The sequence below is a fragment of the Mobula hypostoma genome, chromosome 1, assembly GCF_963921235.1.
Source record: "Mobula hypostoma chromosome 1, sMobHyp1.1, whole genome shotgun sequence".
In the NCBI taxonomy this organism is placed as follows: domain Eukaryota; kingdom Metazoa; phylum Chordata; class Chondrichthyes; order Myliobatiformes; family Myliobatidae; genus Mobula; species Mobula hypostoma.
In genome coordinates this window covers 141,936,131-141,959,751 of record NC_086097.1, presented here as the reverse complement: position 1 = coordinate 141,959,751, position 23,621 = coordinate 141,936,131, and the positions used below count along the sequence as shown (strand labels likewise).

The window sequence follows — 23,621 nt, the reverse complement described above, 5'->3', positions numbered from 1 at the left end:
TTAAAACTTATCATATTATGGTCACTACCTCCTAATGGCTCCTTTACCTCGAGGTCCCTGATCAAATCTGGTTCATTGCACAACACTAAATCTAGAATTGTGTTCTCTCTGGTAGGTTCCAGTACAAGCTGATCTAAGAATCCATCTCGGAGGGACTCCACAAACTCCCTTTCTTGGGGTCCAGCACCAACCTGATTCCTCCAGTCTACCTGCATGTTGAAATCCCCCAAAACAACTGTAGCATTACCTTTGCAACATGCCAGTTTTAACTCTTGATTCAACTTACACCCTACATCCAGACTATTGTTTGGGGGCCTGTAGATAACTCCCATTAGGGTCTTTCTACCCTTAGAATTTCTCAGTTCTATCCATACTGACTCTACATCTCCTGATTCTATGTCTCCCCTCGCAAGGGACTGAATATCATTCCTCACCAACACAGCCACCCCATCCCCTCTGCCCATCAGTGTGTCTTTTCGATAGGACGTATATCCTTGAATATTCATTTGCCAGGCCCTGTCCACTTGAAGCCATGTCTCTGTTATTCCCACAACATCATACTTACCAATTTCCAACTGTGCCTCAAGCTCATCCACTTTATTTCTTATACTCCATGCATTCATATATAATACTTTTAATTCATTACTCCCCTCACCTCCCATACCAATTCCTATTTCACTTGAAAGCATAATTGGCTCAATTTCGTTTTTTTTTGCAAACTCGTACTTTGGGTTATAAAGGCAAGGATCCCTTAACCGTTTTAAAATACTGAAACCAATCCTGCCTACTCACCTCCAAGTACTGCTGTTTCCAACACTTTTTAAAAGTACATCTTCATCATTTCAAATCGAATCTTTATTTAGTTTAGATCTTAAGATGCTTTATCACAATTTCCCTCCCAAAATACACCATAGTCCATTGAATCTAATGAATATATATTGACTTAAGTGAAGTTGACCTACAATCTGCAATTTTAAACATAATTAACTACATCGCGAATAGAAAGCTTCAGTTAATACGTGATGACAGTGCTGCAGTGCTTCACATTTATAAGTACATTTTTGATCATATTTCAACATCGCCGGACAAATGATTACACACACTATATATATATATATATATATGAGGTATATCAGACTTGTCCCTGAGTCCCACCTTGCTACCTACCCGGCCCTACTCCTGATGACCGCTCCAGTTCTTGCTCCTCTCCCTCGGTGTCACGCTGCTGCTGCGTCCGCAGGTTCGCGGTGCACTTCAACCGGTGCATTGCTCGAGTCTGGCCACAGTCCCATTTCGTGTGCCAAACCAAAGCTGCGGTCCGTCCCCATGGCCCGGTGCCGGGATGCCTGAGCGGGCAGAGCTTCCTCGTGATGAGCCGCAGCAAACCCGAAGACCGCACCGCTGCTGCCATATTGGAAGTAAACATCACCCGGAACCGGCTCCAAAAACTTCGCGGAGAAACGAGGAGCTGTGTGCGGACAAGATGGTCCTGACATGATCAAATATGACAATGAGCTCATGGAGCCCCTAGTGGCAGGAAGCAGGAGACTCAATCCAGCCTTTGGTGCAGGTGTTGAGACAAATTACCAGTACCGCTGGTGAGTGGAGATCAGGTCAATAACTGCAAGCCATAAAGGAAAATAGTTAAGGTTTTTCAGAGCATCAATTTACTGCTCCACATAATATAAAGCTCACTGAAAATGATTGCTGTAACAAAAAGAATATTAATAATTCTCTGTCGTTGCATTATGTTGTATAAAACTGACAAATATATGACAATCCTCATGATTATCACTCACGACTTTTAATAGTTGCAACCATAGCAATCTACTTGAAGGTGTCCAGATGCCGTGCAATAATAATCTATGGGAATTGAGTAATATCCAGCGAAAGGATTGCCGTGAGATGGAGGAAAACTTGAGAATGGTCTTCGATCGAGATCTCCCGTGCCGTGTGGAGTTTCCACATTCTTTCCGTGACCGCGTATTTCCCCATGAGAGACATTTTCCTCCTAAATTCCAAATTTCCACTTATTTTGCTGTAACATACAGTTTCTCACATGTCTAGGGCAGTGCTAATAGGCACGAGACATTGTGCGTTATGAGAAATAAGAGGAGGAACAAAACTACTGAGATCATTCTGAGCGGGGCAGACTCAGCACGCCCAATAGCCTCCTATGTAGTAAAGATAAAGAAAATGGGCACTTTCCTCCTCTTCTACACATACTGCTGACTCTTTCAGCATTTTTTGTATTCAATTACAAAATACGATCTGCTAGTTAATCCATCTTTGAAAGTGGTATATTAATTTCTACAAATGAGAATTGTTTTAGTTTGAAAGAATTATATGATACTGGCATACAAGTGTAGCATGATACTACATTCTCCGTCTTGTTTTATGGCTGTTAGCACCCAGCTTAATGGTGCATTACATACTACATTAAAATGGGTGCCAACTGCCATAAAATAAGACAGATACTACATTGCAAAAGACTTAATCTTTGATACTAAATGTCAACTATGTGGAATGTGCCACAAGTGTATGGTCCTCATAACACTTTGGCTTCACTGAAGCAATTTAGAATAGTCCTGATGAAGGGTATCCACCTGATACGTCAACTTCCACTTTTCAATAGATGCTGCTTGGCCTGCTGAGTTCCTCCAGCATTGTGGGTGTGTTGCTTGTATTTCCTGCATTTGCAGATCTTCTGTCGTTTGTGATTAGAATGGTTAAGTTTTCTTTTCTTATGATCAGAAACTTAACTGGATCATGACACTAATACTGTGGAGGAAAAGGCAGACATATTCTGTAATACCTCACCTCCTGAATCACTTCAGCTCTCCATACACCTGAGTGTAGTCTCAAGAACATTCAAGAGGTTCCACATCATCCAAAGAAAAGCAGTTGACCTGTTTGGTATCCTATCACATTGGTACATTGTAAGGCAGTGCTGCCAATTATTACATGACTGCAGCAACACATCCAACCTTTTTCCATTACTTTCCAAAAATGAACTCCACCATCCAGTTCCTTTGTTTGGCTGTTTTTCTGCCAAGTCATGCCATCCAGACTTGGATGTTTACACCACTCCTTTATTGTCACAGGCACAAAGAGACATTATGGAACTCCTTACCTGTCAACACCATGGGGAACAATACGATCACAGAAACTAAGGAAGGTCATTTATCCAAAACCATTCATTTTTCTGTGCTGTTTTCTCACTCCACAGATACAGATTACAGAAGAGGTTTTGCTGCCTCGAGGAAAATTAGTCAATAAGTTTATAGGGCAGGGGTTCCCAACCTCTTTTATGGCTTGGACCCATACCATTAAGGAAGGGATCCATGCACCCCAAGTTAGGAACCCTTGCTACCCTAGGACTTGACAAGGAGACCCCTCATACCTTGCAGGGCACAAGTATGGGTATTTAAAACATCTTTAGTCCCAGGTGAGGCGCTGAAGGACTGTAGGATAGATAGCGTTGATCCATTGTTCAAGAAAGGTTCCAAGAAATTATAGGTTGATGAATCTGATATCAGTAGTGGATAAATTATTGGAAGGTATTGTAAAGGACTGGTAAAAAAAAATAGTTGAATAGACAGTGCCTGAACAAGTATATTCAACATCGTTTTCTGCCTGGTAGATCGTGTCTAACCAATCTTATAAGAGTTTTTCAAAGATGTTACTAGGAAAGTTGAAGGAAAAGTAATATTATATGTTGTCTACATGGACTTCAGCAAGGTCTTTGACAAGGTTCCACTTGTAAGGCTGGTTAGGAAGGTTCAAACACTTAGCATTCAGGATGAGGTAGTAAATTGGATTTGAAGTTGGTTTTGCAGGACAAACTAGAGTGATAGTAGATAGTTGTCTCTCTGATTGGAGGCTTGTGGCTAGTGGTGCATCATAGGAATAGATGCAGGGTCAATTATCTAAATCAGGGGTTCCCAACCTTTCTTATGCCGTGGACCAATACCATTAAGGCAAGGCATCTATAGACCCCAAGTTGGGAACCCCTGATCTAAATGATAATGAGGTTAGCAAATTTGCAGATGAGACCAAGATTGGGGGTGTAGTGGATAGCAAGGAAAGCTATCAAAGCTTGTAAGATTATCTGGACTAGCTAGAAAAATGGGCTGAAAATGACAGATGGAATTTAATGCTGACAAGTGTGAGATTCTTCACTTTGGGAGGACAACCAGGGTAGGATTTACAGAATGAATAGTAAGGTACTGAGGACTGCACTATAACAGAGGGATTTGAGAGTACAGTTCCACAATTCTTAGACAGTGTAATAGAGGGCACTTGGCACATAGGCCTTCATAAATCTAAGTATTGAGTTCAGGAGTTGTAATACTATGTTGAAATTATACAAGATGCTGGTAAAACCATATTTGGACTATCGTGTGCAGTTCTAGGCACCTACCTACAGGAAAGATACCAAGAAAAATGAAAGAGTGCAGGGAAAATTTACAAAGATGTTGCTAGGATGGAGCTAAGAGCCCATGGTATTACAGAAAAGATACTAGCATGGATAGACCAATGGCTGATAGGCAGGAGGCAAAGAGTGAGTGTTAAAGGGGCCTTTCCTGGTTGGCTGCAGGTGACTAGTGGTGTTCCACAGGAGTCTGTGTTGGGACCACCTCCTTTTACGTTATATGTCAATGATGTATGGATGACAAATCTGAAGTACAAGTGGGATCTCACACAAACTTAGCAAATGCTGAGAGGCCTCAATGGAGTGGATGTGCAGAGGGTTTTTCCTATGTTGGGGGAGTAAGAGCAGAGGACAGAACCTCAGAATAAATGGATGTCCATTTGAAACAGCTGAGGATGAATTTTAGCCAGGGAATGGTGAATCTGTGGAATTCATTGCCACATATGACTGTGGAAGCCAGGTCATTAGGTATATTTAAGGCAGAGGTTAATAGGTTCCTGATTAGTCAGGGCATGAAGGGTTGTGGGTTGAACACAGTAAATTGGAGATGAGGAAAATGGATCACCATGATGAAATGATAGAGCAGACTCTAAGGGCGAGATGACCTAATTTTGCTCATATATCTTATGGAAAGTTTGAATAGATTAGGACTTTATTCCCTGGAACAAAGAAAATGAAGAGAAATTTGAGAGGTACACAAAATTGAGTATAGCTAGGGTTAATGCAAGCAGGCTTTTCCAACAGTTTGGGTGAAACTAGAATTAAAGGTCATAGGTTAAGGGTGAAAGATTCAAGGGGAACCCAAGTGAACTTGTATCACCTTTTAAGAGGACGTGTGAAAAGAGCTGCCATTGGAAGTGGGTTTGATTTCAACATTTAAAAGAAGTTTGGATAAGTACATGGACATAAGGGCTATAAATCTAGGTGCAGGGTCGCTGAGACTAGGCTGAGTAACAGACAAACTAGAAGGGCCAAGGAGCCTGTACAGTAATGTTCAATGACTCTATGCTACATGATAGCTTCTACCACCAGGATTTTCTATTTTTGTGCTTACATTAAAGAGGCATTCTATGTGACTTTGTAGAATACAGCATAAGTAAGAGATGCAGTAATTAGATCTGTAGATAGCCTTTATCCCTAAAGTTCTTTTATTTCTGCAATAACAAGTGTGTTTTTAAAGACTTTTCTTCCTATCATAATTTATTAATTTCCAAACTTTGTCAGATTAAGGTACAAGACACTGGAGCAACAATCTGGTGGAGGAATTCGGGTCAAGCACCATCTGTGTGGGGAAGGAGTTGTGAATTCTGTCAAACTTTCAACAGGGCAGAGTGAAGAGGAAAGACAGCAAGTACAAATACTAAAAGGATGAGATAGGAGCTAGTAGATGATTAGTACACAGAGGAAAGGTGAAGAATTATGAGCAGATGAGGCCACATAAGGGAGGAGAATGGGGGAGAGGTGGAGTTAGAAAATAGAGGCAGATGGACAATAGGTGGGAGCAAAGGGGGAAAAAAGCAATACCATGATCCCTAGATTCCCAGTACATTTTGATTGCTTGCTAACTGCAATAAATCAGTACTTAGTCTATCAGCTTTTAGTTACTCCACAGATTCAGAACAGATTAGTGAGCATCTGCAGTGTGTCTAGCTAAATAGTTTAAGGTTGCTTAACTTTTCCTCAGAATCGAAAAGTGTTAATGATAAATTTGTTCCAGGATGCACAGAAAGTAACAACTTATTGCTCGCAATTTATTAACCCACATTTCTGAATTGACAACTTTGTTGCAGATTTTTGTATTATAGTTTCCCTGCCACCAATGATAGGCTGACAGTTCTTCAGTCCCCTTATTACTTTTTGATGTGCATTTAAATCCTAATCCTATGACACCATTCAATATTTAATGAAAACTTTATGATTGTGGTGAAAAGGCCCTAATATCTCCACTTTGATAGTAAATTTGGGGTATTTCATTTAGGTGATATTAGATGTGACTGGTATTAGTTTAATTTTCAACCCTTCCAATTCATCTACTAGCACCCCTTTACACTGATATAGACTGCATGCATTGTTTTACTGAAGAATGATGCAGGAAGACCCAGTTAAGGTCACTGTACTGCCTTCGCCCTCCACATTTTTAATTCATTTTTAATCCAAATTTAGCCCGACACTAATTTTGAAAGCCCATTTATTATTTGTCAAGTAAATGTCTTTTTGATTCTCTTTCATATTACCTGCTCATATATGAAAAAAATCAATGAAGCAAACTACTGAGCAGCCTTGTATGAAAGGCCATGACTTAGAGAGTTACAGCAGAAACACAAATGGTAAACAAGAACTGTAGTAATTTAATATAGGGCAAATACAGTCAGTCAACCACTCCTCGGGCATGCTATACAACAGCACAAGTATTCTAGAATTCAGCAGTGTTAATGAAGACAAGCCCAAGGATTTACTGCAACAGGAGAAACTATTTCTACTCTTTCCAGGGAGGAATCCTGTCCCCATCCCGCTCCCATTTTTTTTTGTTTTAAATAGCTTTGTTTTCAATCTCTAAAACTCTCTCTTCCTGATTAATTGGCACAGACTGACATCACTCTAACATACAGGACCTTGTATTCTTTACATTTGTGACCATTTCCCATGGTCATATCCCACCCCCACCCCCCAACCCATGGTACAATTTACAGTACATCAATTTGAAAAGAAATGGAAAAAAGCCCACTGAAAAGAAGTTATATATGCATTCTCTCAAAAATAGATGTTTGAATATCAAACATTAAAAACAAAATAACAGTTGTTTCTCTCTCTCTATATATATATGTATATATACCATATATCACATATGCATATATACTATATATATTTTATATATACATTATATATCATATACGTATATGTATATACACTAAAATGTGTGTGCATGTGTGCACGCGCGCATCTGTGTACAGATGTATTTTATATATATTTATATATAGATACAGCATGTATATACAAGATCTGTCAGCTACATACACCTAGTTGCTAATTTACTGGTGCATCATCTTCACCTAGCAATACTTTGATCATTTTCTATTGCCAGAGTCAATTTCAAGTCAGTACTATCGTCATCTTGTAAAAATGGGGGAGCACTTGGAGTTGCTGTCAACGAAGAGACACATGCAGCAGCTTCAGTCCTCACACCCGACTTGTTAGCTGACAACCAGTGTAGGTCTCTTGATCGTTCACAGCGGTTTTCTCTCTGGGAACTGCAATGTCCTTTCAGCGCCTCCAAGTCCTCAGCTGATAAGGGAAATATTCTTGGCTCCCATGGTTGCACCATCTACAAGAATTTAAAATAAATGCAATATTGAAACAAAAATGTGCAAAAACTTGCCATACCATCTTAGTTTACTCCAATATAAAAGAGACACCATAGGAGATTTACTAATACAAACCATCACAGCTAATGAGTTCAAATCCTACAGAGCAAATTAATAAAATTAGTTGAATAAATCTGATAGTTTTGTGGGCTGGGAGAAGAAAATAACTGAAAATTTACAGATTCCACAAAAAGATTCAAGCATGCATGTACATTGTAAGTATTTGATACCAAATGCCCACAACTTTTCATTTACCAGAAATGTATTGAATTATGAAATCTCAATTGGTTAAAAAGGCCAATCATTGATATTTTGGGTAACATAGAACTGGGTAGATTCCCTCATAACTGCTAACATGAAGTTATGACAGACTATGAAAATCCAAGATTCTGAATTCAATACAGATTATTCAAACATACCTGTACTTCTTCATCTGTGACCTCAGGTGTTGATGATCGTGTATCCTCACTGAAGGACAAGACTCTTGTACGATCTTTTGAGGAAAAGGAACTGACTGATGAGCAAGCTTCAGGACTGACAGGGCCAGTAAATGAGGCCTCATTTAGGAGGTGATATCCACTGTCAGGTGATGCAGGCTGTGTGTTTGTCTGCTGCGGTTGTGGGGTGGATCTGCCATCAGCTTTATTTGAAGATCTGGAAAACAGAAGAATAAAAAGACACGTCTGCTGACTTTAGGATACTGATCATTCTTTGGTGATTACCCTCAAACCATTCACCACTATACAGATTCACATTCTCTCCACTTATTCCAGGAATTTGAGCAGTAGCTGTTTGCCACAATCTCATTCCTAGAACACAGAACAGTTCAGTACAGGCTCAGGCTCTTTGGTCCACAATATTGTGCCAAACTAAATTCGAAATCAAGTGTATAACTTAATTCCTTCTGCCTACACAATGTGCATAACATTCATTTTCTGCACATTCACGTGCCTATCTAGGAACTTATTTGATGCTTCTACCACGACCCTTGGCAGTGCATACCAGACAACCACCAACTTTGTGTAACAAAAAAGCTTGCCCTACACATCTCTTTTGAACTTAACCCCTCTCTTCTTCAATGACGCCCTCTGGCATTAATCACTTCAACCAGGAAGAAACATACTGCCTCTCTAAGCCTCTCAATCGTATAAACCTCAATCAGATTTCCTCCTAGTCACTCTATCAAAAACACCCCAAATATGGTTAAGAGTCTTGTCATTAATAATATATTGTCCCTTTACATTTGATCTCCCAAATTGCAACACTTCACATTTGGCTGGATTATGTTCCATCTGTCATTTCTCTACCTGTATCTGCAACTGTTTTATATCCTGTTGTATCCTTTAGCAGTCTTCTACACCATCCATAACATCAATGTTAGTACAATTTCCAAACTTACTAACTGGATTTTCATCCAGGTCATTTAGATATAACCATAAATGGTAGAAGTACATATCCCTGTTGAGAACCACTAGTCAAGACCTCTGGCCAGAATAAGTGCTACTGACCACTCTCTCTCTTCTATGGCTATGTCAGTTCTGAATCTGAACAGCCAGTTCATCATGGATCCCAAGAATCTTAATCATCTAGATGAGACTCCTTGTCAAATATCATACTAAAATCTATGTAGGCATCATCTACAGCTGTACCTTCTTCACCTCCTGAAAAAAATTATAAGACATAACTTGCCTCACACAAAGCCATGCTGGTTGCCCTAATTACACTGTAATTGCTCATAAATTATATCTCACAGAATATCTCAAGTAACTTTCCTAGCACTGACATGATTCTCACCAGTCTCCAGGATTATCTCAGTTTCTCTTGTTGAATAAAGGAACCACATCAGCTACTTGCCAGTCTTCCAGGACGTTGCCTGTGGCTTAACAGGATCCCTTGCTTTCCTCAATAACCTGGTATATGTCCCATCAGGCTAAGAGGATTTATCCACTTTATTCTTCTTTAGGGAACCCAAAACCACAGTATCTCCTTATCTCAAAATGTACACTCCTTCCTTATCTCCCTATATTCCATGTCCATTTCCTAGGTAAATACTAATGCAAAATGCTCATTTAGGACCTCATCCATATCCTTGGCCTCCAACCATATCTCTATATCCTGAAAACAGTATTCATCATCAAGGACCCCCAGCATACATGCTCTTTTCTCGCCTCTGTCATCAAGAAGGAGATACAGGAGTCTCAGGCCCACAACAGCAGGCTCAGGAACATTTATTACCCCTCAACCATCACTCACCCCAAAACTGAACTGGTACCACAACCTACAAACTCTTTTTTCAAGGATTCTACAAACTCATGTTTTTGATATTTATTGCTTAATTGTTAATATTATTTTGGGATTTTTTTTGAGTTTGCAGTTTGTCTTTTGCACATTGGCAGTGGTCCATCTTTGTTGTGTACAGTTTTCCATTTATTCTATTATGTTTGTATTTACTGTGAAAGCCTGCAAGAAAATGAATCTCATTGTAGTAAATAGCGACATGCATGTACTTTGATAGTAAATTTACTTTGAACTTTGATTTATAGGTAAACCAGAAGAGTGAGGGTTCAATCAGTTGTCTCATATCAAGTATGGCCTCTGCATGCATTCTCTTCCCAGTAGTCACCAAAATGTGTTCAAGAATCATTGCAAGACTAATTGTAGAGGTCCCAATTCTGTTATAAATTGTTTGCAGATTGGTCATTCACTCAGTCCACAAACTAATAAAGAAATATATCTAAATGTTGAGAGATGGCAGAGCTCTAGCAGCAGTGGGATCTGGGCATCTTAGGGCACAATTTGTTAGAGGCCAGGATGTAAGTAAGTAATTAAAGTTAACAGAATGTAATTGTTTACTGCAAGGAGAATTGATTGAAAGTCTCAACCAGAGCCCAAGCAGTCTCTTCCCCTGCCTCCCACAGAAGCCTGAGATGCATCCCATCTGGTCTAGGGGGATTTATCCACATGTAAGCTTGCCAAGGCATACTGCACCACTTCTATTTATCAAGATCTGCACCTCACCCCTTCATTGAATTCTCCAATGACAACAATACTAATTAGATGAATCCACTGAGGACTTAACCTACATTTTCTGGCTCAATGCACAGATTGTTCACCATCTCTATTGAGCCTTACTTTTTCCCCATCGTTATTCCTTTGCTTTTAATGTACAATTAGAATTCCTTCAGATTTATCTTAATCCCATCAGCTAGAGATTTCCTAAGACCCCTTTTAGCCCTATCAATGTCTTTTTTAAGCATCTCCCTACACTTTTTATATTCTTGATGCTACCCACTCACTTGCCACTACCTTCCAATACCAATCATTTGTTTCTTTTAAACCAACTTTCAACATCATTCAGTGCGCAAGATTCACTATACTTGTTGTTCTTAGCTTTTACATGTTCAGGAACAGGTTAGTCTTGAATTCTTGCTATTTCTTGTTTGCATGCTGTCCACAAAGTGCAAGTCTGCAGTGCAGATGTGGACTTACTTGCAAATAGATAGTTCAAACATACCCGAGCCAGGTCAGGCCCTCATTATGCTACTGAAATTGTTCTTAAATTCAGGGATGCCTTTATTACTGACCCATCCCATCCTTTTTTATATTCACTTTAAAATATAAAGAGTGGCTATACTTTATTAGGAGTTTGAAGAGATTTGGCATGTCATCAAATACACTCAAAAACTTCTATAGATGTACCATGGAGAGCATTCTGACAGGCTGCATCACTGTCTGGTATGGAGGGGCTACTGCAAAAGGACTGAAAGAAGCTGCAGAAGGTTGTAAATCTAGTCAGCTACATCTTGGGCACGAGCCTACAAAGTACCCAGGATATCTTTAGGGAGCGGTGTCTCAGAAAGGCAGTGTCCATTATTAAGGACGTCCAGGGAATGCCCTTTTCTCACTGTTACCATCAGGTAGGAGATACAAAAGCCTGAAGGAACACACTCAGTGATTCAGGAATAGCTTCTTCCCCTCTGCCATCCGATTTCTAAATGGACATTGAAGCTTCGGACACTAACTCACTTTTTAAAAAAATATACAGTATTTCTGCTTTTGCACATTTTTAAAAATCTATTCAATACACGTAATTGATTTACTTGTTTATTTATTGTTTTATTTTATTCATTATTTTTTCTCTCTCTCTGCTAGATTATGTATTACATTGAATTGCTGCTGCTAGGTTAACAAATTTCACATCACATGCTGGTGATAATTAACCTGATTCTGATTATGATCACTACCTCCAAAATGATCCCCCAATTGACATTCCTATCACTTGACCAACTACATTTCCCAAACAATTAGTAATGCTTTTTCCTTTCATTGGTCAATCTAGAAGAAGAAGAAGAAGAAGAAGAAGAAGAAGAAAGCCCTTAACTCCGAGTGGAGTCATCGGGACGCCGTTTTTTTTTAGTAGGCTTTCTTATTTTTACAAGGCCGAGTTGCTAGTTCGACGCTCAACCCAGCATGGATGAAAAGCGTGCAAGGGAGCCGGCTGGATTCGAACTCGGGAGCCTTCGCTCCGAAGTCCGGCGCTGATGCCACTATGCCACCAGCCGGCCATTGGTCAATCTAAATGCATGTAATTCTGCTATAAAATAACAACTGCACTCGTAAGAAACTTTACATTACAGATCACATTATAAAATTATGTCAATTGGAAAATGGGGGTCTGGGTCCTGCAGTATTTAAAAAAAATATACTTTTAATAGTTATAATTTATTCTGTTATTGCAAATTAAGAATACTAAAGCCTGTATGTTAATTGTTCAAAAAAGTATCCTTACACTAGTATTAACAGAAGTGATTGTTTGTCAATTTTCACTTATGAAACTAACGTCTTTGCTCTTAAGAGACAAGTCTGAGGTTACATGTAAAGGACCTCCCCCACCCCCAGAATATTTTTCAAATCAGCTTTCCACACCCCCCCCCACCCCCACTAGTCAATTTCCAAAGTGGCTCTTTAGTTTTCTGATTTCCAATCAAAATGGCGTTATAACCAAATAGGCTAGCATAATTCAAATATTGTTCTAATTCATTAATTGCACTACATCCAATTTGTACAAAACATGCATTATAGCAGAACTACCTGTACCGTGTCATAGGCTTTTCTGGATACACCTTAACAATTCCACCCCCTTAAGCCTTTAACATTACAACAATCTCCATATGGAAAGCTAAAATTCCCTCATGACAATAATGCTGTTTTTATTGCACGTCTCTGATATTTGCCTCAACATGCTTTTCTTTCTCCTTTTGATTCTTTGATAGACAGTAATGCACCCCAAGCAAAGACTCAATGCATTTCCCTCATTAATCCCCTCTGTTATTTCATTAAAAAATAAACTGCAGCCAGGCATATTTGAGTTGCCCTTGAAAATAAAAATCCATGTTGTTTTTCTCCAATCAATCCAAACTTACCTAAGTTACTGCTTTTTTTCTCCCTGGTCAAGAGATGGTGATAAAGTTGACACTGCTGCTTCCAACTCCAGGCGAATTGGCAAGTAAATTACCAGCTGGTTACAAACCATTCAGGGGAATTGAGAGCAAATAAGTTTTGGGCCATAAGGGAAATAAGGAAGAGGAAGTACTGATGGAATTACACTGTCGGAACCTGGCATTCATCTGAATGGGCTAAATGCTTTCCTAATGTATATTTTAAAAAAAGACCTAGAAATTTCCCCATCACCAGGTCTTTAATGACTTGTTTTTTGATCAAGGGTATAGCAATTACAATTTGCTCTTAGCAGATGTGAAATTTAAGGATATTCAGATAATTATAGTCTATTTCTTTCCCTTACTTCCCCCAGAAACTTTGTATGCATCCTATCTGGATCAGACAACTTATCCACTTTCACTTGCTAGCCTTTATGAATCTCAGAGTAGTATTTGGTGACATACAGCGGCATGCAAAAGTTTGGGCATCCCTGGTCAAAATTTCTGTTACTGTGAATAACTAAGCAAGTAAAGGATGAACTGATTTCCAAAAGGCATAAAGTTAAAGATGACACATTTCTTTAATGTCTTAAGCAAGATTACTTTTTTATTTCCATCTTTTACAGTTTCAAAATAACAAAAAAGGAAAAGGGCCTGAAGCAAAAGTTTGGGCACCCTGCATGGTCAGTACTCAGTAAAACCCCCTTTGGCAAGTATCACAGCTTGTAAACACTTTCTGTAGCCAGCTAAGAGGTTTTCAATTTTTGTTTTCACCCATTCTTCCTTGCAAAAGGCTTCTAGTTCTGTGAGATTCTTGGGCCATCTTGCATGCACTGCTCTCGAGGTCTATCCCCAGATTTTCAATGATGTTTAGGACGGGGGACTGTGAGGGCCATGGCAAAACCTTCAGCTTGCGCCTCTTGAAGTAGTCCATTGTGGACTTTGAGGTGTCTTTAGGTTCATTATCCTGTTGTAGAAGCCACCCTCTTTTCACCTTCAGCGCTTTTTTTTTTACAGACAGTGTGATGTTTGCTTCCAGAATTTGCTGGTATTTAATTGAATTCATTTTTCCCTCTACCAGTGAAATGTTCCCCGTGCCACTGGCTGCAACACAAGCCCAAAGCATGATCGATCCACCCCCGTGCTCAACAGTTGGAGAGGTGTTCTTTTCACGAAATTCAGCACCCTTTTTTCTCCAAACATACCTTTGCTCATTGCAGCCAAAATGTTCTATTTTAACTTCATCAGTTCACAGGACTTGTTACCAAAATGCAACAGGCTTGCTTAAATGTTCCTTTGCAAACTTCTGACGCTGTATTTTGTAGTGAAGACGCAGGAAAACTTTTCTTCTGATGACTCTTCCATGAAGGTCATATTTGTGCAGGTGTTGCTGCACAGTAGAACAGTGCACCCACCACTCCAGGGTCTGCTAAATCTTCCTGAAGGTCTTTTCCATCAAACGGGGGTTTTGATTTGCCTTTCTAGCAATCCTATGAGCAGTTCTCTGGGAAAGTTTTCTTGGTCTTCCAGACCTCAACTTGACCTTCACTGTTCCTGTTAACTGCCATTTCTTAATTACATTATGAACTGAGGAAACGGCTACCTGAAAACGCTTTGTTATCTTCTTATAGCCTTCTCCTACCTTGTGGGCATCATTTATTTTAATTCTCAGAGTGCAAGGCAGCTGCTTAGAGGAGCCCATGGCTGCTGATTGTTGGGACAAGGTTTGAGGAGTCAGGATATTTATAAAGCTTTGAAATTTGCATCACCTGGCCTTTCCTAATGATGATTGTGAACAAGCCATAGCCCTAACAAGCTAATTAAGGTCTGAGACCTTGGTACCGTAAAAGTTATCTGAGAGCTCAAATCTCTTGGGGTGCCCAAACTTTTGCATGGTGCTCCTTTCCTTTCTCCCCCCACCCCAAAATTGTACAAAACAAAAATAATACACTAATCCTGCTTAAAATGTTGAAAAGAATGTCTCATTTTTAACCTTATGACTTTTGGAGATCAGTTCATCTTCTACTCACTTAACTATTCACAGTAACAGAAATTTTGACCGGGGTGCCCAAACTTTTGCATGCCACTGTACATGTACTTCAATATGTTGGCCAGTGTTGTAATGGCATCTGTACCGCACTTTGAGATGAGTGGTCCTGGGTTTGAATTGGACCAGCTCCTTGCACACTTACCATCCATGCTGGGGTGAGCGTCAAGCTAGCAACTCAGCCTCGTAAAAAGACAGGCAAAATGCTAACAAATCAGCAAGGTTGCCACCCGATGTGCCATAAGGTGTGGAAAGGAACAAAGTACTTCAATAATAAATTTTACTTTGAACTTTATATTACTCCCCACCACTGGTCAATGTTCACCCTGTCAGAATTACAAATACATATTATTTTGCCTCTTCCACTTGAAGACTAATGTACAGTATTCATTCAGTGCCTCAGTTGTGCCCGAATTCCAGTCAAACCACAGAAAAGAACCCATGTGTAGACGTGGGATGAACAGGGAGATACCATCACAATGATCCTGGTACACAAACATTGGCAAAATGCTGGATCATCCACAATCATACTGAGTGGCTTGGGAGGCTTAATGACCTACTCTTACCTCTATTTTATTTGTGTGTTCTTCTGTTAGATTGATTAAATGACATTGAAGCTCAACAGTTACAAGGTTTAACAATAATGGAAGGAAATTGCCAAAACGTAATCAACAGTTATAAGATACTATGTGATTTGGAAATTGGCTATGTAAAAAAAAAAATCAGGATTCTGAATCACTAAATTAAAAGAGAAACTTGATAAACTAATTACAAAGGAACTTGAATAAAGGTCGTGGCCTGGTGAATCATTATGATCATTTAGAATCATTGAAATTCAAAACATTAACCATATATAACCATATAAAAATAAACCAAATATTCTATACAAGCCAAAAATATAGATTCTGTACCTATTTTTTTAAAAAAGGAAGGTTGCAAACCATATAGTTTGATGGTATACAGGTAGTTTAGATTTGTCTACTGGTGAATGTAGTGACGTGGATTGTGCACAGAGGCAGAAACCATGGGAATTTTGACAAAGCAGTTAGATAGTTGAGAGAGCAGAAAAATGATGGGCAGCTTTACCGAGGAGCAATTTTAATAAAATTTTCCCCACTTCTTATTGGGCATTTATCATGCAACCCAAATTTAATATGACTAATAAATAAGAATTAACGTAACTTCTGACATCAAGGTTACCTGCTTCCTCGCCTCACAGAGCTGGATGATGACCACAGGCACCATCTAGAACGTTCCATTTCTTCGCATTTGGAATGACGACTAAGAAAGGCCTCATCAGACATCTCCTCATACTGTATATAACAGAAGAGTTTAAATTAAAAAGTTTACAGCAAAATAAAATAAAATCAGAAATACAAGGACTTATGAAAATTTCAAATACCTGGTCATCCTCCAACATGCAACTTTGCTGCTTGGACTGTTTGATATCTGCAATTCGCCAACTGCCCAAAACAGGAAATGATCACAATGTAGTCATTTAAAGCAATACCTTACAAATCCAATGATTTAGTACAAAGTACTGTGCCCTCCGTGCAATTTCTTACCTTTCCTGGAATAAGCAAAGGGCAGAGACTTATTAAAGAAAGCAGAAGAAATTGCATTGAGTCAAACACATGTAATGTTGCAGAACCAGAAAATAATCATGATCCTCAAATTACTCATTTCTATTCCCCTGCCATTGCTTCCTTTCATTATTTCTCATTCTACAAAAAAGTTACCTAATTCCTATTGAAACAGTTGGACTTCACTGAGAAGGTACTTGGAAGGGGAAGCTTCAGAAAATTGCCAAATCAGCATAATATCCGATCACTAACTGCTTAATTCAGAAAGAACTTGGAGATTAATGTTAATGTTCTGACAGTTGTACATGGCACAGAAAGATCATCATCATGAAATCATCTTCAAAAAAAAACCCACCACTTGGCACCAGTAAATGATGCCATCAGACATGTCAAATCCAGGCTTCAGCATTAATTCTATGAAGACACCTCAGCTTTGTTTGAAGCACTGTCATTACAAAGGGATGTTAAAGTTAGTATCTATTGAGAGAATTCACTGTCCGTCCAAGTGTTTATAAAAATTGGGGAAGTTTAAGAGGATCCTCATCCAACATTCCTCATATAATTGTCTTCTATGATTTGAAATAGAAAATACTGTAAAGACAGTCAGTCTGGTGGCAGCCGTAGGGACAAAAGCACTGCTAACATTTCAGGTTGATAACCTTCCATCGAAACAAGAAAAAATTAGAAATAAGTCTTCAAAATACATTTACTATCAAAGAATATATTAATTATACAATCTTGAGATTTGAGAATCTTAAGATACAAAGGAAGAGTGGAGAAATAAATGGAAGGTCTACAAAAGGGAAATTTATGAAAGCGCAAAAGGCAGTAGCAATAAATGACAGAGGATATAATGCAAGATGAGAGACAGCAAAATCACGAGAGAACAAAACAGAAATCAATAACAGAAAAAATAATTCTTGAAGTACTTAAAAATTACCAAAGATGCAAGGGATAGGGTTAGAATGGAATTCCAACAGAACATGAAGAGACAATGAAAGACTAATGGATTTGCTGACACCCAACATTCATTTAGATTAATTTAGTCGCAATTACATCATGATCAACAAATTCACCGTCAAAGGACAGGTAATCACTGCTTTTCGTGGAAAGTGTTTTGAAACCTTGGATTGCGGAAGAGTACAATTTCAGGACACGCACTACTGGGATTGCACAGAAAGTTGCTGAAGATGAAAGAGTGAACTTGGAGGAAATGGTCCCTTCTGAATACTGACAGGCATAAATACCAGGTAGAAGCATTGCACTGGAGCTACTGAAAATTGTAAAGGATTATGAATACGTAACTGGAAGGGTGGAAAGTGACAACGAGAGGAACTCTTTCTTGGCTCTGGGAAGAATGGGAAAAGAAAAGTGTTTCACCATACATTTATTTTTCCATTTTATCAATATCACAATGGCACTAGACTGGGTTACCTTGGTGTTAGGATCTCTTTATACTGAAGTTTTTCCACTCGAGCTGCTGCAGCCATTGACATGGGAATAACAATGTTGTTTATGTCAAATGAACTTTCACCTCTTCTCCGTCGTGCATACTATAAGAAAAGCAAGGATACAAAGTAAAGACATCAACTTTCAGCTTCTGAGCAAGTAAATCATTTCAATACTGGTTATAAATAAACATGCTTTTTTGTCAAATTTGTCCACCAGATGGAGCTCTGGAGGTTCAAACAACAAACACAGCACATTGATTGTAAGCAGCCATTATCAATGCATTCAGGACAATTGTTAAAAAAAATCAGGGTTCTTTTGAATATTTATGGTTTCCATTAAAAGTTATTGTGTGCGCGCATGTATGTATCTGAGGCCTCCATTGGTCAGAATTGTCCATGGATATTGTGTCCTAGCTATTTAGGCAAACCTGCGGAGTATGATATGGAGAACAAGCTGTTGACCATGTAGCAAGCACCCCCTCTCCATGCATCTGATGAACCCAAAGGAATGGCAGAGACTAATGATAGTTTGATACCAGCAGTGTCACAGAAATTGCCAGTCGGCATTGAATTCAATGTAGGACCGCCTTAGGGACAATCTTCATAAATCATTGTGGGGGGGGAAAGGGGTATACACACACATTCCTATAATGTTTTATGAAGATTGTTCCAGCATTTAGACTCAATAGCAACAAAGGAAGATTTAGAGCCAATCCCAATCCCAAACATGTGGTATTACAGAATCAAGGGTCACATTCTCAGAATAAAGGGCCAGCCATTTAAGACGGCAATAGATAAATTTCAATGGATGGTGAATCCTTGGAATTCTCTACCCCAGAGGGCTATGGAGGCTCAGTTGTTGAATTCATTCAAAACGTAAGTGAACAGATAATCAAATGAAGATCAACCATGCTAAGATGGACTCCAAACATTTAATCCTTGAGGAAACTATATTATTTACGTACTAGCTATCATATTTATCTATATATGAAGGCATGTGACACCCTGAAATAAAAAGCACACAATTTCCAATTCCGTATTTGCCAAAAAAAAGTTCTTCAGGATTAACTATTCACACTCAGGTTGAATCAACAGCAAACACTTCTACTTTATGATTTTACTGTAAAGCAGTCCAATTGTGATTGTGCCTCAGTTCCAACATCAACTATTCCAATTGGAAACTAATCAAGACCATTTCCTTGGACCATAAAAACTAGAATATTGCAATACAATACAAACCAATCAAAATAAAAGTTATTTATTGTGCAGAAAATGGCATTTTAGAACTGAGAAAACAGTGTAGTAATGTAATTCTATTCCTGCTTCATGAAGCTTCCAACCCCTCATTACTTCAAGGAAATAAAGGTCCATCAAAACTTGGTAATATGGGATGGATTTGAGACGATAAAAGAAAAACATTGACAGAAACCTTTTAAACTTGTGTATCTGTGCTGGCCTTTTGAATGAACTATCCACTTAAAAAACATTTCTTCTTTATTTTCTCTCTGGTCCTTTATCAATTATCTGAAATCCAGCCAATGACCTTGCTGTCAAATTGATGCTCCTCAATTACTCTTACTAAACCTGTATCAATTCCATTAAATCACCCTAAACTCAAGTACAAGAAGAAGAATCCCATTTTATCTAATCTTTCCATTTTAACTGTGATCCCCTGCAAATACATTGCAAATCAACCTTTGATATAACTTACTGGCGTAGAAGTACTGGACGTTGCAGGCTGGTTGTGTACAGCTGAAAGTGATGGGGTATCTGTATACGAAGGCAACTGGTGTACCACTGAACTTGGTTTTGGAGTCTGGGGGTTCAGCAATGGAGGGTATGAACCCGAAGCCGGTTTGTGTCGCTTACTGAAGGCTATATGGAAGTAAAGTAATAAGAGATTAACAATGCTCAATATCTTATTTATTCCATTCATTACCTTGGGAGATGAGGGGAAAGGGATTATAAAACTCTCAATATGTTAACTTACATCAAAAGGAGCTGCCATAAAAATTTGCTATTGCCATTTCCTTTCTTTCCAATACTGTAATTAACTTTGTACACGTGCATGAATGCACAAACTCACAAGTAAGGATCGTAGAAAGATATAAAATCGATTCTTCAGTGGAATTTACTTCCCTTTCTAGATAATCTAATGACCACAGTAGAAAGAAAAGTCAAAATGCCGCTGAAAAATAATTGATTTTCTTACTGAATTCTTGCCTCCGTAGGATTTGACCTCACAATGTCAAGGTTATTTCACTCACTTGGATTTGAGAACTGGTAAATAAAAGAGCTTTTTATTTCGTCCTGAATTTTCCCTTGCTCTTTTAACTCCTAACTCCTCTTTCTTCAGCCCAGTCCTCCGAATGAGAGAGGGGAACATGGAATGCAAGGATGAAGGAATGAAAGAGGGAAATGAAATGAGTATGAGAAAGAAACTGAAAAGCTAAGTCAATGAGAGGGTTATTGTCAGAGTGTTAGAATCGGAAAGGAATATACGTTAACATGTGGAAGCTAATATCCAGAAAGACAAGCACACTTCCCTTAATTAAACTGTTCCAACTTTCCCTTCTCATAATCTTTCTCTTCACTATTTCCCCTCCCTGTGCCTTATTAAAACAGTGTCTGCAACAGGTTTAAATGGACAAGGAGGTGATTACAACTCCCCCTCAGATCTAACTGATGTTCATATTCCATAATGAATCAGATTTATCATCATTGTTCTTTCATGACGTGAAATTTGTTATCTTGAAGCAGTACAGTGCGAAGACATAAAATTACTATATATTACAAAATAAACAAGTAATGCAAAAAAAAACAAGTGAGGTAGTGCACATGGGTTCATGAACTGTCCAGAAATCTGATGTTTCAAAGGAATCAGTGAGCGTGGATCTTCAGGCTCCTGTACTCCTCCCTGATTGTAGAACAAAGAACAGGACATGCCCTAGCTGGTGAGAGTCCCTGCTGATGGATGCTGCCTTCTTGAAGATGGCCTCAATCATAGAGGTTTTACCCGTGATGGAGCTGGCTGCCTGTTCATCGCAGTCTTCATCCAAGCTATGATGCAACCAGTCAGAATGCTCATCACTGTACATCTATAGAAATTTGCAAGCATCTTTGGAGACATTCCTAATCACCTCAAACTCTTAATGAAGAGTCAATGACATGCCTTCTTCGTGATTGCATCAAGGTGTTAAGCACAGGATAAATCCTTGGAGATGCCCTCAGGCAGATAGGGCTGCAAACAGCAAACTTGTAACTGGCAGGTTGAAATTTTATATCTTATAGAACCTAATTTCACATTAGGAGGTGTACTAATGTACAATCCCACATCCGTAACAAAATAATTAGGCTCTAGTGAAACACTTCCATCATTCCATGCCCCCCAACCCCCACTATTACCACCTTTAGTACTGTTCTTAGTTAGGAAATAAGGGAGTTCAAAAGGGGAATAAGGCTAATAAAGAACATGCGAGTCTTTAAAAAAAATTCTCAGAATCAAGGTTCATATAACTAGCATATATTGAGAAAGTTGTTTTGCAGCAGCAGTACATTGTAATGCATAATGCTCTCAGATATACTTTATGGAATTGAGAATGTTTTGTATTAAAAATCAAAATTGCTCAGTGTGCAAGACTAAAGGATACAAGTAGAGCAAGCAGAAAATCTCAGGCCTAGTTGGAAAACTACCTTCTAGTCATTTGACATAGCATTTGGTATGGTAACAGAGTTTAGTTCAATTACACATATGGTTTTAGTACTCTTCTTCGAAAAATCAGTAAACTGCTATTATCAAATGTAAAAGATGATTTGAGAAAAAGTTTGCAATAGTAAACTATTGCCTAATCAGTGACAGCCATCAAAACCCTAGCAAGAACAACACAAGATTGGGCATTTCTGAATTATTGTTACCTAAATGTACAGGTGCTCTCTGCTTCTTTATCTGTGTGCTGAGTTTTTCCGTGAAAGGATCAACGTCTGATTTTGAAGATGGCTGCCAGTGATCTGGTCGCCTTTTGAAGATCTTTTCTGGTGAATTTCCACTTTGTACGTATTCTGAAGGTGAAAAAATAAGTCTCTTATATAACAAGCGATCCATCCAGCTCACCCTTTTGTAAAAATCCATAACTTTTCCAGTCACATGAAGACTAAACTTATCACAAGATTTTCCTCGGTTTCCAGAAAATGTATCCATAGAATTTGCAGTGTTGATTTTTTTAAAAAAGTCATTTTCTTTCCCTTTCTTCAATTAATAACTTGTGCTTACATAGCACCTTTAATATGAAATATGTTTCTCAGTACTTCAAAAATACAAGAAAAACAACTCGTAATGGAAAATTAGGGAGGGTGACTGAAAGCTTGGCTGAAGAAGTGTTGCTAAGGATTAAATAAAAATTGGATGAATATATTAAGAGACAATTCCAGACAGCAGGACACAAGCAACTGAATGTTCTGATATGACCGGTGCAGTGATTACATGGAGAGATGTACAGAAAATTAATCGAAAGAACAGTGTTTTACAGCAAAATCAGTATACTCAGCACAAACTAGGATTCAAATTTTCTGAACTGAAGGTCTCACATCTACTTACATAGAAAGTCAAGCATAGTATGTCTTGAGTATTTCACTGAAGCATTATCAGATACAAATCAAGACTAAGCTACAGGATGAAAGATAGGTCTTTAAAAGATAGGGTAATTTTAGAGATGGAAGGCAAGAAAAGCCCCAGCACTCCTGCAAATGGTTGGGATAAAGGAAGTGGATAAATAAAATTCAGGCCTGGCAAATGTTCTTTTCCTTAATTATTCAGCTCCAATTAACAATTTTACTATTTAAATTCAGACCAAGCAGCAAATCAAAAGCCTTAGAATACAAGGTAGAAGTGGAAGTTCTTTATCCAGAGGGTGTTAAACCTGTGGAATTCAATGCCACAGGCAGCTTAAGGCCAAGTCATTCAGTATATTTAAAGCAAAGGTTGATAGGTTCTTGATTAGTAAGGGTGAATAAGGTTACAGGGAGAATGCCGGAGAATGAGGTTGAGAGGGAAAATGAATCAACCACGATCAGAGCTGAATTGCCGGGCCGAAGGGCCTAAATCCGTTCTTATGTCTGTGGTCTTAAGTAGATGGTTGTGTTTTTTTTTAAGATCAGAGGCCTGTGACCAGTGCTGTGCCACAGAGATGATGCTGGGTCTCCTGTGTTTGTCACATATCCCAATGATTTGGATGAAGGTGTAGAGGATTGATTAACAGCTCCATATACACACCAAAATTTTGTGGTATCATGGACACTGAAGGCGGCT

The 23,621-nt window shown here is 38.7% G+C and overlaps 2 protein-coding genes across 2 annotated transcripts in view; both read right to left on the bottom strand.

The window, feature by feature from the left end:
• The window catches only part of dhx30 (DEAH (Asp-Glu-Ala-His) box helicase 30), an 86,700-nt gene extending 85,150 nt beyond the window's left edge, over nt 1-1,550 (bottom strand). Inside the window, exon 1 of the mRNA XM_063057112.1 lies at nt 1,168-1,550. Within this exon, the coding sequence (XP_062913182.1) occupies nt 1,168-1,426 (259 nt within the window). The 5' untranslated portion in view covers nt 1,427-1,550. The remainder of the gene's footprint in view (nt 1-1,167) is intronic.
• A 4,042-nt stretch (nt 1,551-5,592) lies between these two features.
• Nucleotides 5,593-23,621, bottom strand: part of LOC134351061 (KAT8 regulatory NSL complex subunit 1-like) — a 173,342-nt gene continuing 155,313 nt past the window's right edge. The window contains exons 8-14 of the mRNA XM_063057102.1: nt 22,232-22,375; nt 20,028-20,191; nt 18,300-18,418; nt 16,685-16,745; nt 16,483-16,595; nt 8,217-8,451; nt 5,593-7,757 (exon numbers count right to left, since the gene is read on the bottom strand). Coding sequence (XP_062913172.1) covers nt 7,482-7,757; nt 8,217-8,451; nt 16,483-16,595; nt 16,685-16,745; nt 18,300-18,418; nt 20,028-20,191; nt 22,232-22,375 — 1,112 coding nt within the window. The 3' untranslated portion in view covers nt 5,593-7,481. The remainder of the gene's footprint in view (nt 7,758-8,216; nt 8,452-16,482; nt 16,596-16,684; nt 16,746-18,299; nt 18,419-20,027; nt 20,192-22,231; nt 22,376-23,621) is intronic.